We start from the raw sequence: 14266 nt of genomic DNA, 5'->3' as shown, positions 1-14266 counted from the left end.
GGCTACTGAAAAAAAAAAAATTACCCCTATATTCATTTAGACTGCAGGGAAATCTAGTAATTACAATTTGTTTACTGTCCCTTTAATTGGTGATATTGTAAGGATTCATAATAAAAAAATGTATTAATTGTTACTATTACTTCCAATAAAAACAAGTTATATAATGGTACCCAGAAGCATAATGCCAGCATATATGTTATGAATGGCATCCTGGACTCGCTTTGCAACCCCTGAACTAGTAGAAAAAGCCAATTACATCCTGATTGTCAAACAGTTAGATCTGGTGCAACAATGTAAAACATGATGAAGTACACAAGGTTTTTATCACATTAGAAGACATTTTAGAAGACTATTGTTGTTTATGTCCAAAAGTTTAATGAAGAAAGTTAGTGTCTGTTTCAGGAGTTGAGGTAACGTTTGTTCCATCTTGAAATTTTGAATGTGGATCCAAAGCGCTGTACTTCAGCTTAAATCCTCCTGCGGTGATAGAGCCGTCTGTCAAAAACTTAAGAGTCATGACATTTCCTGTGGACAGAAAAGCATACAATTTTATTAAATATATTTAATATGTGTTGACATTCAATAATGGGTGCATTATTAAACACCAGTGTTTTAGTTTATTAAAGAACGCTGACCCATGGACCTCTTCACCTCAATAAATAACAAAGCTCATATTTGTCTTGTATATTTCTCACAATGACCTCAATGTTAAAAGCATTGGGATAATAGTGATGTTTTAAAAAGGGAACCATATTGTGGTTGAGATTGACTGTGAAATGTTATAAAGGGTTGAAAGCAGTATTTGAATGCAGTCTAAACAAGAGGTGTTTTATTATACTTCTCTATGGGTGGTGATGCTTAACTGACACTGGTGGAATTTTAAAAACTCCATCGCCGCCCGCATTGAAGGTGCAATGTACATAGTATTGAATGACAATAGAATTTGCGTGTGTCCGATGAAACTGAACCCGTTTTGTTACAATACAAAAGTGAAACTAGGACAAGAATCATAAACCTATAGGAGCTGGGGGATTGTGGGTATAATGTATATGTGTGTATTTTATTATATGTATTTTACTGTTAAATACTGATGTGTTTTTAACTTGCTCATGCTCTTTTTTGTGTATGGGATATTAATATTCCATAAAAGACAGTAGTTGCAGCTTTTTAGTTTCACAAAAGTGCATCTTTCAGTTAAATATTTTTTGGGGGGAATTTACTGCATTTTTTAATATTCTATTTTCATGGCGTATGTAAGTTAACGCTTTAATTAAGTGTTTTAATTGTAATATTGTGATTGCACTGTGACAAACGTGCTCTTTATTAAAAGGCATATGAAAACCACAGTTTTTCTTTCATGATTCAGATAGAACATGCAATTTTAAGCAACTTTCTAATTTAATCCTATTATCAATTTTTCTTTGTACACTAGGGGGCATATTTATCAAACTCCGTATGGAGCTTGATGCCCCTTGTTTGGCTCACCAGAAACAGAAGTTATGAAGCAGCGGTCTAAAGATTGCTGCTCCATAACTTGTCCACCTGATCTGAGGTCGTGGACAGAAATCAACCCTATCGAATACGATCGGGTTGATTGACACCCCCTGCTAGCAGCCGATTGACCGCAAATCTTGGGGGGGGGGGGGGGCAGCATTGCACCAGCAGTTCACAAGAACTGCTGGTGCAATGATAAATGCTGACTGCTTATTCTGTCGGCATTTATCGATGTGTGGCGGACATGATACGCTACTTTGTATCATGTCCGCTCGCACATTGATAAATATGCCCCTAGGTATCTTTCATTGAAAACCAGGAATATAAGCTTAGGAGTCAGCCTATTTTTGGTTTAGCACCTGGGTAGCGCTTGTTGATTGGTGTCTAAATGTAGCCACCAATCTGCAAGCGCTATCTAAGGTGCTGAACCAAAAATTGTCTGGCTCCTAAGCTTACATTCTTGCTTTTTCAAATAAAGATACCAAAAGAACAAAGAAAAATTAATTAATTAATTAAAGAGTGAAGTTGATTAAAATCGCATGCTCTATCTGAATCATGAAAGAAAGCATTTGTGTTTTCATATCCCTTTGATAACATGTTTGTTACATTGTAGCCACAATGTTAGAAGTAAACACCTTTAGTGCAATGTTTAATGGTATAAATGGAATATTTCAGTTACTGTATGTCCTCTTCCCAAATATTATGTGGTTACGAGTGCTCTATACATTTTGAAGCCACTATGTACTAAACTTTAGAGCATGTAATTTTAAGTCTCTTTTAAATTAACTTCCATTTTCAAATGTGTTTCGTTATCTTCATATACCTTGTTGAAAAAGAATACGCACATATCCTTAACAAGTGGAAGCTAGCGGCTGATTGGTGTCTGCACACACTAGTCTCTTGTGATTGGCTAACTATATGTGTTCAGCTAGCTGCCAGTAGTGCAATGCTATTTCTTCAGCAAATAATTTCAATAGAATGAAGCAAATTTGATAATAGGAATACATTAGAAAGTTGTTTAAAATTGTATGTTCTATCCATATCATGAAAGAAAATGTTGGGGTTTCCTGTCCCTTTAAATACACTATCACATACACAGAGACATTCAGACTTACACACACATAGGTGCATACACACACTGTCACATAGACTGTTAAGGCTGTGACACACTGTAAGCAGAGCGACGCGCAGCGTGTAGATGCAGCTGTGCGCGCTCAGTGTGTCTTGCCTTTTCATCTCTGAGCACTCTGCTGCGTCAGGTCGCGTAGCTAAGCGCTCAGAGATGAAATATTTGAACTTCAGAAGCGATGCGACGCGGAGCAAAGCAGCTGCTTTGCCTCGCACCGCATCGCTTGCAGTGTGTCACAGCCTTTACTCACACCTACTGACACTCACGCATACTTACACACACATAGACACTCACACATACTGACACACACAAGATGAGTTTCTATTGGTGCAGAAATATTGGAAGATTGACTTGGAGCTAAGTTTTGACAATATTTGAATGATTTACCTACAATATATACAGTGGATATAAAAAGTCTACACACCCCTGTTAAAATGTCAGGTTTCTGTGATGTAAAAAAATGAGACAAAGATAAATAATTTCAGAATTTGTTCCACCCTTAATGTGACCTATAAACTGTACAACTCAATTGAAAAACAAACTGAAATCTTTTAGGTGGAGGGAAGAAAACAAAAAACCCTAAAATAATGTGGTTGCATAAGTGTGCACACCCTCTTATAACTGGGGATGTAGCTGTGTTCAGAATTAAGCAATCACATTAAAAATCATGTTAAATAGGAGTTAGTACACACCTGCCATCATTTAAAGTGCCTCTGATTAACCCCAAATAAAGTTCAGCTGCTCTAGTTGGTCTTTCCTGAAATTTTCTTAGTCGCATCCAACAGCAAAAGCCATGGTACACAGAGAGCTTCCAAAGCATCAGAGGGATCTCATTGTTAAAAGGTATCAGTCAGGAGAAGGGTACAAAAGAATTTCCAAGGCATTAGATATACCATGGAACACAGTGAAGACCGTCATCATCAAGTGAAGAAAATATGGTTCAACAGTGACATTACCAAGAACTGGACGTCCCTCCAAAATTGATGAAAAGACTAGAAGAAAACTGGTCTGAGAGGCTACCAAGAGGCCTACAGCAACATTAAAGGAGCTGCAGGAATATCTGGCAAGTACATTGCTGTGTGGTGACAACAATAGCCCGTATTCTTCATATGTCTGGGCTATGGGGTAGAGTTGGAAGACGAAAGCCTTTTCTTAAGAAAAAAAACATCCAAGCCAGGCTAAATTTTGCAAAAACACATCTGAAGTCTCCCAAAAGCATGTGGGAAAAGGTGTTATGGTCTGATGAAACCAAGATTGATCTTTTTGCCCATAATTCCAAAAGATATGTTTGGCGCAAAAACAACACTGCACATCACCAAAAGAACACCATACCCACAGTGAAGCATGGTGGTGGCAGCATCATGCTTTGGGGCTGTTTTTCTTCAGCTGGAACTGGAGCTTTAGCTAAGGTAGAGGGAATAATGAACAGTTCCAAATACTAGAAAATATTGGCACAAAACCTTCAGGCTTCTGCTGGAAAGCTGAACATGAAGAGAAACTTCATCTTTCAGCATGACAACGACCCAAAGCATACATCCAAATCAACAAAGGAATGGCTTCACCAGAAGAAGATTAAAGTTTTGGAATGGGCCAGCCAGAGCCCAGACCTGAATCCAATTTAAAATCTGTGGGGTGATCTGAAAAGGGCTGTGCACAGGAGATGCCCTCGCAATCTGACAGATTTAGAGTGTTTTTGCAAAGAAGAGTGGGTAAATCTTGCCAAGTCAAAATGTGCCATGCTGAAAAACTCATACCCAAAAAGACTGAGTGCTGTAATAAAATCAAAAGGTGCTACAACAATGTATTAGTTTCAGTTTGTTTTTCAATTGAGTTGTACAGTTTATAGGTCACATTAAAGGTGGACAAAGTTCTGAAATTACATTTTAACAGGGGTGTGTAGACTTTTTATATCCACTGTATATATATATATATATATATATATATATATATATATATATATATATATATATATATATATATATATATATATATTATTAAAGAATCATGTGAGCAATTGTTTATGTATTACACATAAATAAAAGTATAGTATAGACCTCATAGGTCTTAAAAACATGTAATCTGCCAAAATGAGCCACATTCATTGGCTCACCCATGTGTTCAGTTAGAAACCAGTAGTGCATTGCTGCTCCTTCAACAAATTATAGCAAGAGAATGAAGCAAATTTAATAATAGAAGTAAACTGGAAGATTGTTTTAAATTGTATGTTCTACCTAAATCATGAAAGAAAATGTTTGGGTTTCATGTCCCTTTAACATGTTTTCCTTTCACTTTATACTTAGCAGCATATGCACCAGGGTATAACATGCTGGAGAATAGGTTTGCACCCAAGTCCCATCAGAACCACCATACTGCCTGACACTAGTTGCATACAGCCTGTTTTTATTTAAAGGGACATCCCTGCCACAATTGGAATCCACATGGATGCATTTCAGTTTTGAATAGAAGCATTATTGTAATATACATGCATTAGCAAAAATGCTTCTAATAAAAGCTATAGCTGTTTCAAAAGTGTATTTAAGTATGCAGTGTGCACCAGCATTTTAAACACAACACTTGCTCATAATGACTTAATTTGTTAATTGCTGACACGATACAAGACCTACTGGTGCTCTGAGCAGCTGCAGTACTTAAAATGCTGGTACACTGAGAATATCTAGCTATGCTTCACATGCACGTGCAGTGAAAAATGCTAACACTAAAAAAGGGATAACTTACTAGAAGCATTTTTGCCAATACATGTATAATGCAAATATGATTCTATTTAAATATGTATGTATATATACAATATATGCTTGTTTATTGGTGTAAATCAGCATTGCTGAATACTGCGTCTTCTGATTGTGTAACTAATAAAAATATACAGATACAGCAAGGGTGCAGGGAGAGAAAAAAAAACTACAAATTGTGTAGCTGTAACTGAAATGATCTGACTTCCCCCAGTGATGGCTGTGTACATGTGCAGAGGTGTGAAGCAGTCACACCTCTGTGAAACAAGTCAAGTGCAGCACAAAAATACTATACAAAGCAAACTGCTTCTAATCTAATCAGATACACAGACCAGTATATATAGCTTGTCTAGTTTATGTTTATACCCAGCAATATCTCAGAAATGTATTTATAAGTAAAGAGCAACATGGTCAGTGATTTCATATAAGAACAGGCTTACAATATATAATATCAGGCTTACATATCATCCATTGACTATTCCCTCTACAGAGTTCATACAAGAAATAACTGTACAATGCATGCTGGGAGTCCAAAACTGCAGTGACATACTACAGTAAGATATAGTAAACTATAAATTCCATAATGCTTTGTAACTCCCAGAATACTGTGCTTCTTCCTCTAATACTGAACTGATTAAAAGGCATAGAAACTGACATTACATTTTCTTTTTTCCCCTGCAGTTTTACTCCAGGTGGGGAGGAATATCCAGGAAGGTGGGCAGATGCCCCTTCTTGCCCCCCTTGTGGACGCCCATGGTGATGATAGTTTAGTGAATACCGCAATTTCTCTAGCGCAATCTTGATTTATGCTACAATCCTTACTGCAATCTCAGAGCTGTGGGTAACTGTAAAAAATACATTACAAAGTGCAGTAACACTCATATTAACATTATCTAATACAAATTATTCACAAAAAATATTGCACACAAACGTTCTAAGGGTTTAAAGCTATGAGATCTCGGGTGTTAGAAAAAAAAAAAACCCCGCCAAGGGGCGCTTTAACATAGAGCTGCATACATATACATGTCTACAGATGTATATGAATGTATACAGTGGATATAAAAAGTCTACACACCCCTGTGCACACCCTTAAACTAATTCTTTGTTGAAGCACCTTTTGATTTTATTATAGCACTCAGTCTTTTTGGGTATGAGTCTATCAGCATGGCACATCTTGACTTGACAAGATTTGCCCACTCTTCTTTGCAAAAACACTCCAAATCTGTCAGATTGTGAGGGCATCTCCTGTGCACAGCTCTCTTCAGATCACCCCACAGATTTTCGATCGGATTCAGGTCTGGGCTCTGGCTGGGCAATTCCAAAACTTTAATCTTCTTCTGGTGAAGCCATTCCTTTGTTGATTTGGATGTATGCGTTGGGTCGTTGTCTTGCTGAAAGATTACATTTCTCTTTATACTCAGCTTTCTAGCAGAAGCCTGAAGGTTTTGTGCCAATATTGACTGGTATTTGGAACTGTTCATAATTCCCTCTACCTTGACTAAGGCCCCAGTTCCAGTTGAAGAAAAACAGCCCCAAAGCATGATGCTGCCACCACCATGCTTCACTGTGGGTATGGTGTTCTTTTGGTGATGTAAAGTGTTGTTTTTGCACCAAAAATATCTTTTGGAATTATGGCCTAAATTTTTGCAAAATTTAGCCAGGCTTGAATGTTTTTCTTCGTAAGAAAAGGCTTCCATCTTGCCACTCTACCCCATAGCCCAGACATATGAAATATACGGGAGATTGTTGTCACATGTACCACACAGCCAGTACTTGCCAGATATTCATGCAGCTCCTTTAATGTTGTTGCAGGCCTCTTGGCAGCCTCCCAGACCAGTTTTCTTCTTGTCTTTTCATCAATTTTTGAGGGACACCCAGTTCTTGGTTTTAATGTCACTGTTGTGCCATATTTTCTCCACTTGATGATGACTGTCTTCACTGTGTTCCATGGTATATCTAATGCCTTGAAAATTCTTTTGTACCCTTCTCCTGACTGATACATTTTAACAATGAGATCCCTCTGATGTTTTGGAAGCTCTCTGCGGACCATGGGGGGTAGTTATCAAGCCGTCTACTTTTCTGCCTTCGCCGGCCCAATAAGCCCGCCTAAGCTCGCCTACCTTCGCCGCCGCGGACCTTGAATATGTTCGCCTAAGTTATCAAATAAAGCTGTCAAAAAGCCGCAGGGCGATGAGCAGCGGACTGTGAGAGTTATCACTCATCCGATCTCGCTGCTCTTCGGCTGTTTGAGAGCTTTATTGCTAGCCTGTCACTAAGCACTCACACTAAACTACACTGTTCTATCCCTATACCGGCGCCCCCGGAGCCCCCCGCAACTAAATAAAGTTACTAACCCCTAAACCGCCACTCCTAGACCCTGCCGCAAGTCTTATAAATGTATTAACCCCTAAACCGCCGCTCCTAGACCCTGCCGCAACTCTGATAAATGTATTAACCCCTAAACCGCCGCTCCCGGACACCGCTGCCACCTACATTATACCTAGTAACCCCTATCCTGCCCCCCCTACACCGTCGCCCTCTATAATAAAGTTATTAACCCCTATCCTGCTGATCCCGCACCTCGCCGCAACTAAATAAATAGTTTAACCCCTAAACTGCCGCTCCCTGAACCCGCCGCAACCTATATTAAACCTATTAACCCCTATCCTGCCCCCCTACACCGTCGTCACCTATAATAAATTTATTAACCCCTATCCTGCCCCCCACTACACCGCCGCCACTGTAATAAAATTATTAACCCCTAAACCTAAGTCTAACCCTAAACCTAACACCCCCCTAACTTAAATATTAATTAAATAAATCTAAATAATATTTCTCTTATTAACTAAGTTAATCCTATTTAAAACTAAATACTTACCTTTAAAATAAACCCTAATATAGCTACAATATAAATAATAATTATATTCTAGCTATCTTAGGATTTATTTTTATTTTACAGGCAACTTTCAATTTATTTTAACTAGGTACAATAGCTATTAAATAGTTATTAACTATTTAATAGCTTACCTAGCTAAAATAAACTGAAATTTACCTGTAAAATAAATCCTAACCTAAGTTATAATTACACCTAACACTACACTATACTTTAATAAATTATTCCTATTTAAAACTAAATACTTACCTGTAAAATAAACCCTAATATAGCTACAATATAAATAATAATGATATTGTAGCTATCTTAGGATTTATATTTATTTTACAGGTAACTTTGTATTTATTTTAGCTAGTTAGAATAGTTATTAAATAGTTATTAACTATTTAATAACTACCTAGCTAAAAGAAATACAAAATTACCTGTAAAATAAATCCTAACCTAAGTTACAATTAAACCTAACACTACACTATCATTAAATTAATTAAATAAACTACCTACAAATAACTACAATTAAATACAATTACATAAACTAACTAAAGTACAAAAAATAAAAAAAGCTAAGTTACAAAAAATAAAAAAATAAGTTACAAACATTTTAAAAATATTACAACAATTTTAAGCTACTTACACCTAATCTAAGCCCCCTAATAAAATAACAACCCCCCCAAAATAAAAAAATGCCCTACCCTATTCTAAATTAAATAAAGTTCAAAGCTCTTTTACCTTACCAGCCCTTAAAAGGGCCATTTGTGGGGGCATGCCCCAAAAAGTTCAGCTCTTTTGCCTGTAAAAGAAAAATACAACCCCCCCAACATTAAATCCCACCACCCACATACCCCTAATCTAACCCAAACCCCCCTTACAAAAACCTAACACTAATCCCCTGAAGATCATCCTACCTTGAGTCGTCTTCACTCAGCCGAGCAGCGATGGAACCGAAGTGGACATCGGAGCGGAAGAAGTTAATCCTCCAAGCGGTGCTGAAGAAATCTTCCATCCGATGAAGTCATCATCCAGGCGGCGCTGAAGAGGTCTTCGATCCGGGCGATGTCATCTTCCAAGAGGCGCTGAAGAGGTCTTCTATCCGGGCGATGTCATCTTCCAAGCCGGGTCTTGAATCTTCCTCCCGCCGACGCGGAACCTCCTTCTTCACCGACGGACTACGACGAATGAAGGCTCCTTTAAGGGACGTCATCCAAGATGGCGTCCCCTCAATTCCGATTGGCTGATAGGATTCTATCAGCCAATCGGAATTAAGATAGGAAAAATCTGATTGGCTGATGGAATCAGCCAATCAGATTGAGCTCGCATTCTATTGGCTGTTCCAATCAGTGTTAGGTGTAATTGTAACTTAGGTTAGGATTTATTTTACAGGTAAATTTCAGTTTATTTTAGCTAGGTAACTATTAAATAGTTAATAACTATTTAATAGCTATTGTACCTAGTTAAAATAAATTGGAAGTTGCCTGTAAAATAAAAATAAATCCTAAGATAGCTACAATATAATTATTATTTATATTGTAGCTATATTAGGGTTTATTTTAAAGGTAAGTATTTAGTTTTAAATAGGATTAATTTAGTTAATAATAAAAATATTATTTAGATTTATTTAATTAATATTTAAGTTAGGGGGGCGTTAGGGTTAGTGTTAGACTTAGGTTTAGGGGTTAATAATTTTATTACAGTGGCGGCGGCGTAGTGGGGGGCAGGATAGGGGTTAATAAATTTATTATAGATGGCGACGGTGTAGGGGGGCAGATTAGGGGTTAATAAATTTATTATAGGTGGCGACGGTGTAGGGGGGGCAGGATAGGGGTTAATACATTTAATATAGGTTGCGGCGGGTTCAGGGAGCGGCGGTTTAGGGGTTAATACATTTATTATAGTTGCGGTGGGCTCCGGGAGCGGCGGTTTAGGGGTTAATATGTATAGAGTAGCTTGCGGTGGGCTCCGGGAGCGACGGTTTAGGGGTTAACATATTTATTATAGTGTCGGTGGGCTCCGGGAGCGGCGGTTTAGGGGGTAATAACTTTATTTAGTTGCGGCGGTGTAGGGGGGACAGATTAGTGGTGTTTAGACTCAGGGTACATGTTAGGGTGTTAGGTGTAGACAGCTCCCATAGAAATCAATGGGATGTCTGGCAGCAGCGAACTTGTACTTTCGCTATGGTCAGACTCCCATTGATTCCTATGGGATCCGCCGCCTCCAGGGGTGGCGGTTTTGAAAACCAGGTACGCTGGGCCGTAAAAGTGCCAAGCGTACCTGCTAGTCATTTGATAACTAGCAAAAGTAGTGAGATTGTGCCGCACTTGTGTGCGGAACATCTGGAGTGACGTAAGAATCGATCTGTGTCGGACTGAGTCCGGCGGATCGAAGCTTACGTCACAAAATTCTACTTTTGCCGGTCTCGAGCCTTTGATAACTAAGGCGAATCAGCCTCGCCACAAATACGCTGCGGAATTCCAGAGTATTTGAGGTTGACGGCTTGATAACTACCCCCCCATGGCTTTTGCTGTAGGATGCGACTAAGCAAATGTCAGGAAAGACCTACAAGAACAGCTGAACTTTATTTGGGGTTAATTAGAGGCACTTTAAATGATGGCAGGTGTGTACTGACTCTAAAAAACTATTTTTTTATTTTATTTATTTCTTCAACAAATAAAAGAAAAGGAAAGGAAAAGTACATTGCATGCCCATTACATGCCATATTCTGCAGCAATAACACCACGCAGGGTGTCATAACAAAACATGTACAAAATACTGCAAAATCTTGGACATACCTGACCAGACATGTTTAGGCAAGAAAAAATAGATGAGCATTGTTGAAGTTTTTTTATAAAAACACAAAACACAAACAAACAAAACAAAACAAAAAACAAAGAAAAAAAGGCCCCCTCCTCCTATGCAATTTTATTATATTTTTGTTTTATTTTACATCAAGGCATTAAGTTCACCTCTAAGACACATATTTTGAACAGTAATAGAAGATACAAAGGTTCTGATATATTGTGATTGAATACTAATTGGAAGACTTTTAATATAACTGCCCCATTTTAGGAAATAATCGTGAATTTCTTTTTCTACTGCACTATTTATTTCATATTGCTCTAGAACTGCTTTGATCTGCACATTTTTCAGGAAGAGCATGAACTTCGGAATATTTCTATCTTTCCATGAGGAAAAGATTATATTTCATGCATTCAATATAGCAAAGTTAATGAGTCCTCCCTTTCACTAGATAAGTCTCTGAGAAAAACTGACTCCTCCTTATGTAGGACAATTACCCGCTTCAAAATCTTGGATAGCCAGTATGTAATCTTACCCCAAATTTTTTTTACTTTCGGACAGTCCTAAAGACAATGCATTAAATCAGCTAGCGGAAAACTACATCTAGAGCACTTATAATCTGAATTCTTTCTCCATTTCCCTAAATCATGTGGCGATATAAATGTCCTATTAATCAGTTTTATATGTGACTCTCACCACGATAACCGAGGTGTTGCCCGCCATGCTCTGGATACACTTTTACTTACTACTTCAGTATTCAATACCGGAAACTTGTAATTCCACCTTTGCACAGTATCCTCAATATTTTTTTCATCTTCTATTTTTAATAAAATATTATACCAGCCTCAAATAGACACTCTACCTTGCCTGAATAAATTAATCCCAGCATAAATTCCTTCCCATTTTTTCGAAACGAATGAGTGGATCGGAGTTGCAATATCTATAAATTGTGAAAAAAATTCCAGGCCTTTTAGTTTCCACGACCGGAATATCATAGAATCACAGCCTGGAAGAAATACAGGATTGCCTACAATAGGTAAAAATGTAGAATTATGAAAATCTGCGATTATTATTATTATTATGGTTATTTGTAGAGCACCAACAGATTCCGCAGCACTATAAACAAAGGCAGAGTACAACAAAACAATTATAAGGAACATATGGGTAGAGGGCCCTGCCAAGAGTCGCACTGTTGTAGTCAGCTCTTAAGAAGGTGATCTGCAAACAGCTGGAGTCTTAGGCATACATGCTAAGGGGGTTCAGGGGATAGCAATGGAGGAGAAGAACTGGTATAAAGAAAGGTTATTGTAGGTTGTATGCATCCCTGAACAGTAGAGTCTTTAGGGAGCTCTTGAAGCTTTCAAAACTAGGGGAGAGTCTTGTGGAGAGAGTTCCACAAGATTGGAGCCAGTTTGGAGAAGTCCTGTAAATGGGAGTGTGATGATGTAACAAGAGAGGAGGAGAGTAGGAGGTCATGAGCATAGCGAAGGGGACGGGAGGGAGAGTATCTGGAAACAAGGTCTAAAATATAGGAGGGAGCAGTGCAATTGAGGGCTTTGTATGTCAGAGTGAGAATTATGTGTTTAATCCTAGAGGCAAGAGGAAGCCAGTGAAGGGATTGGCAGAGAGGTGCAGCAGATGAAGAGCGACGTGTAAGGAAGATGAGCCTGGCAGAGGCATTCATTATGGAGTTTAAAGGAGCTAGGCGGCAGCTAGGGAGACCAGAGAAGACAGAGTTGCAGTAATCGAGGCCGGAAATGATGAGAGAGTGGATTAAAATCGTAGTTGTGTCTTGTGTAAGGAAATGTCTAATTTTAGCGATGTTTTTAAGGTGGAAGCGGCAGGCTTTAGCCAAGGACTGAATGTGAGGAGTGAAGGAAAGATCTGAGTCTAGTGTGACCCCGAGACATCGGGCATGTGGGGAAGGGGTAATGATGGAGTTGTCGACAGTTATAGAGAGATTGGGGGTGGAGATTTTGGAAGAAGGGGGGGAAATAAGGAGCTCAGTTTTGGAGAGATTTAGCTTGAGGTAGTGAGAGGACATCTAGAAAGAGATGTGAGAAAGATAGTTAGTGACACGGGTTATAGGTCTGGTGCAGAGAAGTAGATTTGGGTGTCGTCGGCATACAAATGATATTGGAAACCATGGGACTTTATTAGGGAGCAAAGGACTGAGGACAGAGCCTTGCGGTACCCTGACGGAAAGTGGTGACGGGGCAGAGGAGGCCCCAGAGAAGGCTAAAGGTACGGTTTAAAAGGTAGGAGGAGAACCATGAGAGGACTGTGTCACAGATGCCGAAGGATTGGAGGGTTTGGAGCAAAAGAGGGTGGTCAACAGTATCAAAGGCTGTGGACAGATCAAGGAGGATAAGCAGGGAGAAGTGGTCTTTTGATTTTGCTGTAAGTAGGTCGTTGGTAACCTTAACTATTGCTGTCTCTGTGGAGTGATGGGGACGAAATCCCGATTGCAGTGGGTCAGGGAGGGAGTTTAATGTAAGGAAATGGGATAGGCATGCATATACTAGTTTTTCGAGAAGCTTTGAGGCAAGAGGGAGGAGGGAAATAGGGTGGTAGTGGGATGGGGAGGTTGGATCAAGGGAAGGTTTTTTTGAGGATAGGTGTGACCAGTGCATGTTTCAGAGATGATGGAAATATAACGGTGCTGAGGGAGAGGTTGAAAATGTGTGTGAGTATAGGGGTAAGGGTAGAAGAGAGGGAGGGGAGTAGCTGTGAGGGGATAGGGTCAAGGGGACAGGTAGTGAGGTGAGAGAACAGTATAAGTGCCGAAATTTCTTCCTCAGTAACAGGGGAAAAAGAGCTAAGTTTATGGCTATGTGGGTTGTGGTTGGTTGCGAGCATTTGAGGGGGTGAGAGAATGGAATTATGTTGAGAGCTGATTTTGTTTCTGATGGAGTCAATTTTGTTATTGAAGTGGCTGGCAAAGTCTTGAGCTGACAGAGAAGTTGTATGTCAGGGTTACTGTGCCTTTAAGCAGGAATTTGCATAGGAATTTTCTCATTGGTTGCCTAGGTTATAAGTTCCACCATTTCCTGTGGCTCCTTGCTTAGTATTTTGTAGTGTAATCTACCTTTACCTGAGCCCAGCTTGTGTTCCTATTGCAAGCCTCTATTTGGATTACAAATTAAAGTTTATATCTATTCTCAGTGGAAGTGGACTTGTTAACCTTTTTTCACCTACTACTGAATTTATTTG

At 39.0% G+C, this 14266-nt stretch overlaps 1 protein-coding gene across 1 annotated transcript in view; it reads right to left on the bottom strand.

Annotated features, from left to right (window-relative positions):
* Positions 1 to 304: 304 nt before the first annotated feature.
* Positions 305 to 14266, bottom strand: part of TNFAIP6 (TNF alpha induced protein 6) — a 131966-nt gene continuing 118004 nt past the window's right edge. Inside the window, exon 6 of the mRNA XM_053689893.1 lies at positions 305 to 525. Within this exon, the coding sequence (XP_053545868.1) occupies positions 374 to 525 (152 nt within the window). The 3' untranslated portion in view covers positions 305 to 373. The remainder of the gene's footprint in view (positions 526 to 14266) is intronic.

This window comes from Bombina bombina, chromosome 1 (assembly GCF_027579735.1).
Source record: "Bombina bombina isolate aBomBom1 chromosome 1, aBomBom1.pri, whole genome shotgun sequence".
Taxonomy (NCBI): Eukaryota; Metazoa; Chordata; class Amphibia; order Anura; family Bombinatoridae; genus Bombina; species Bombina bombina.
The sequence above is the reverse complement of the archived record's forward strand: the minus strand, read 5'-3'. Positions and strand labels throughout refer to the sequence as shown.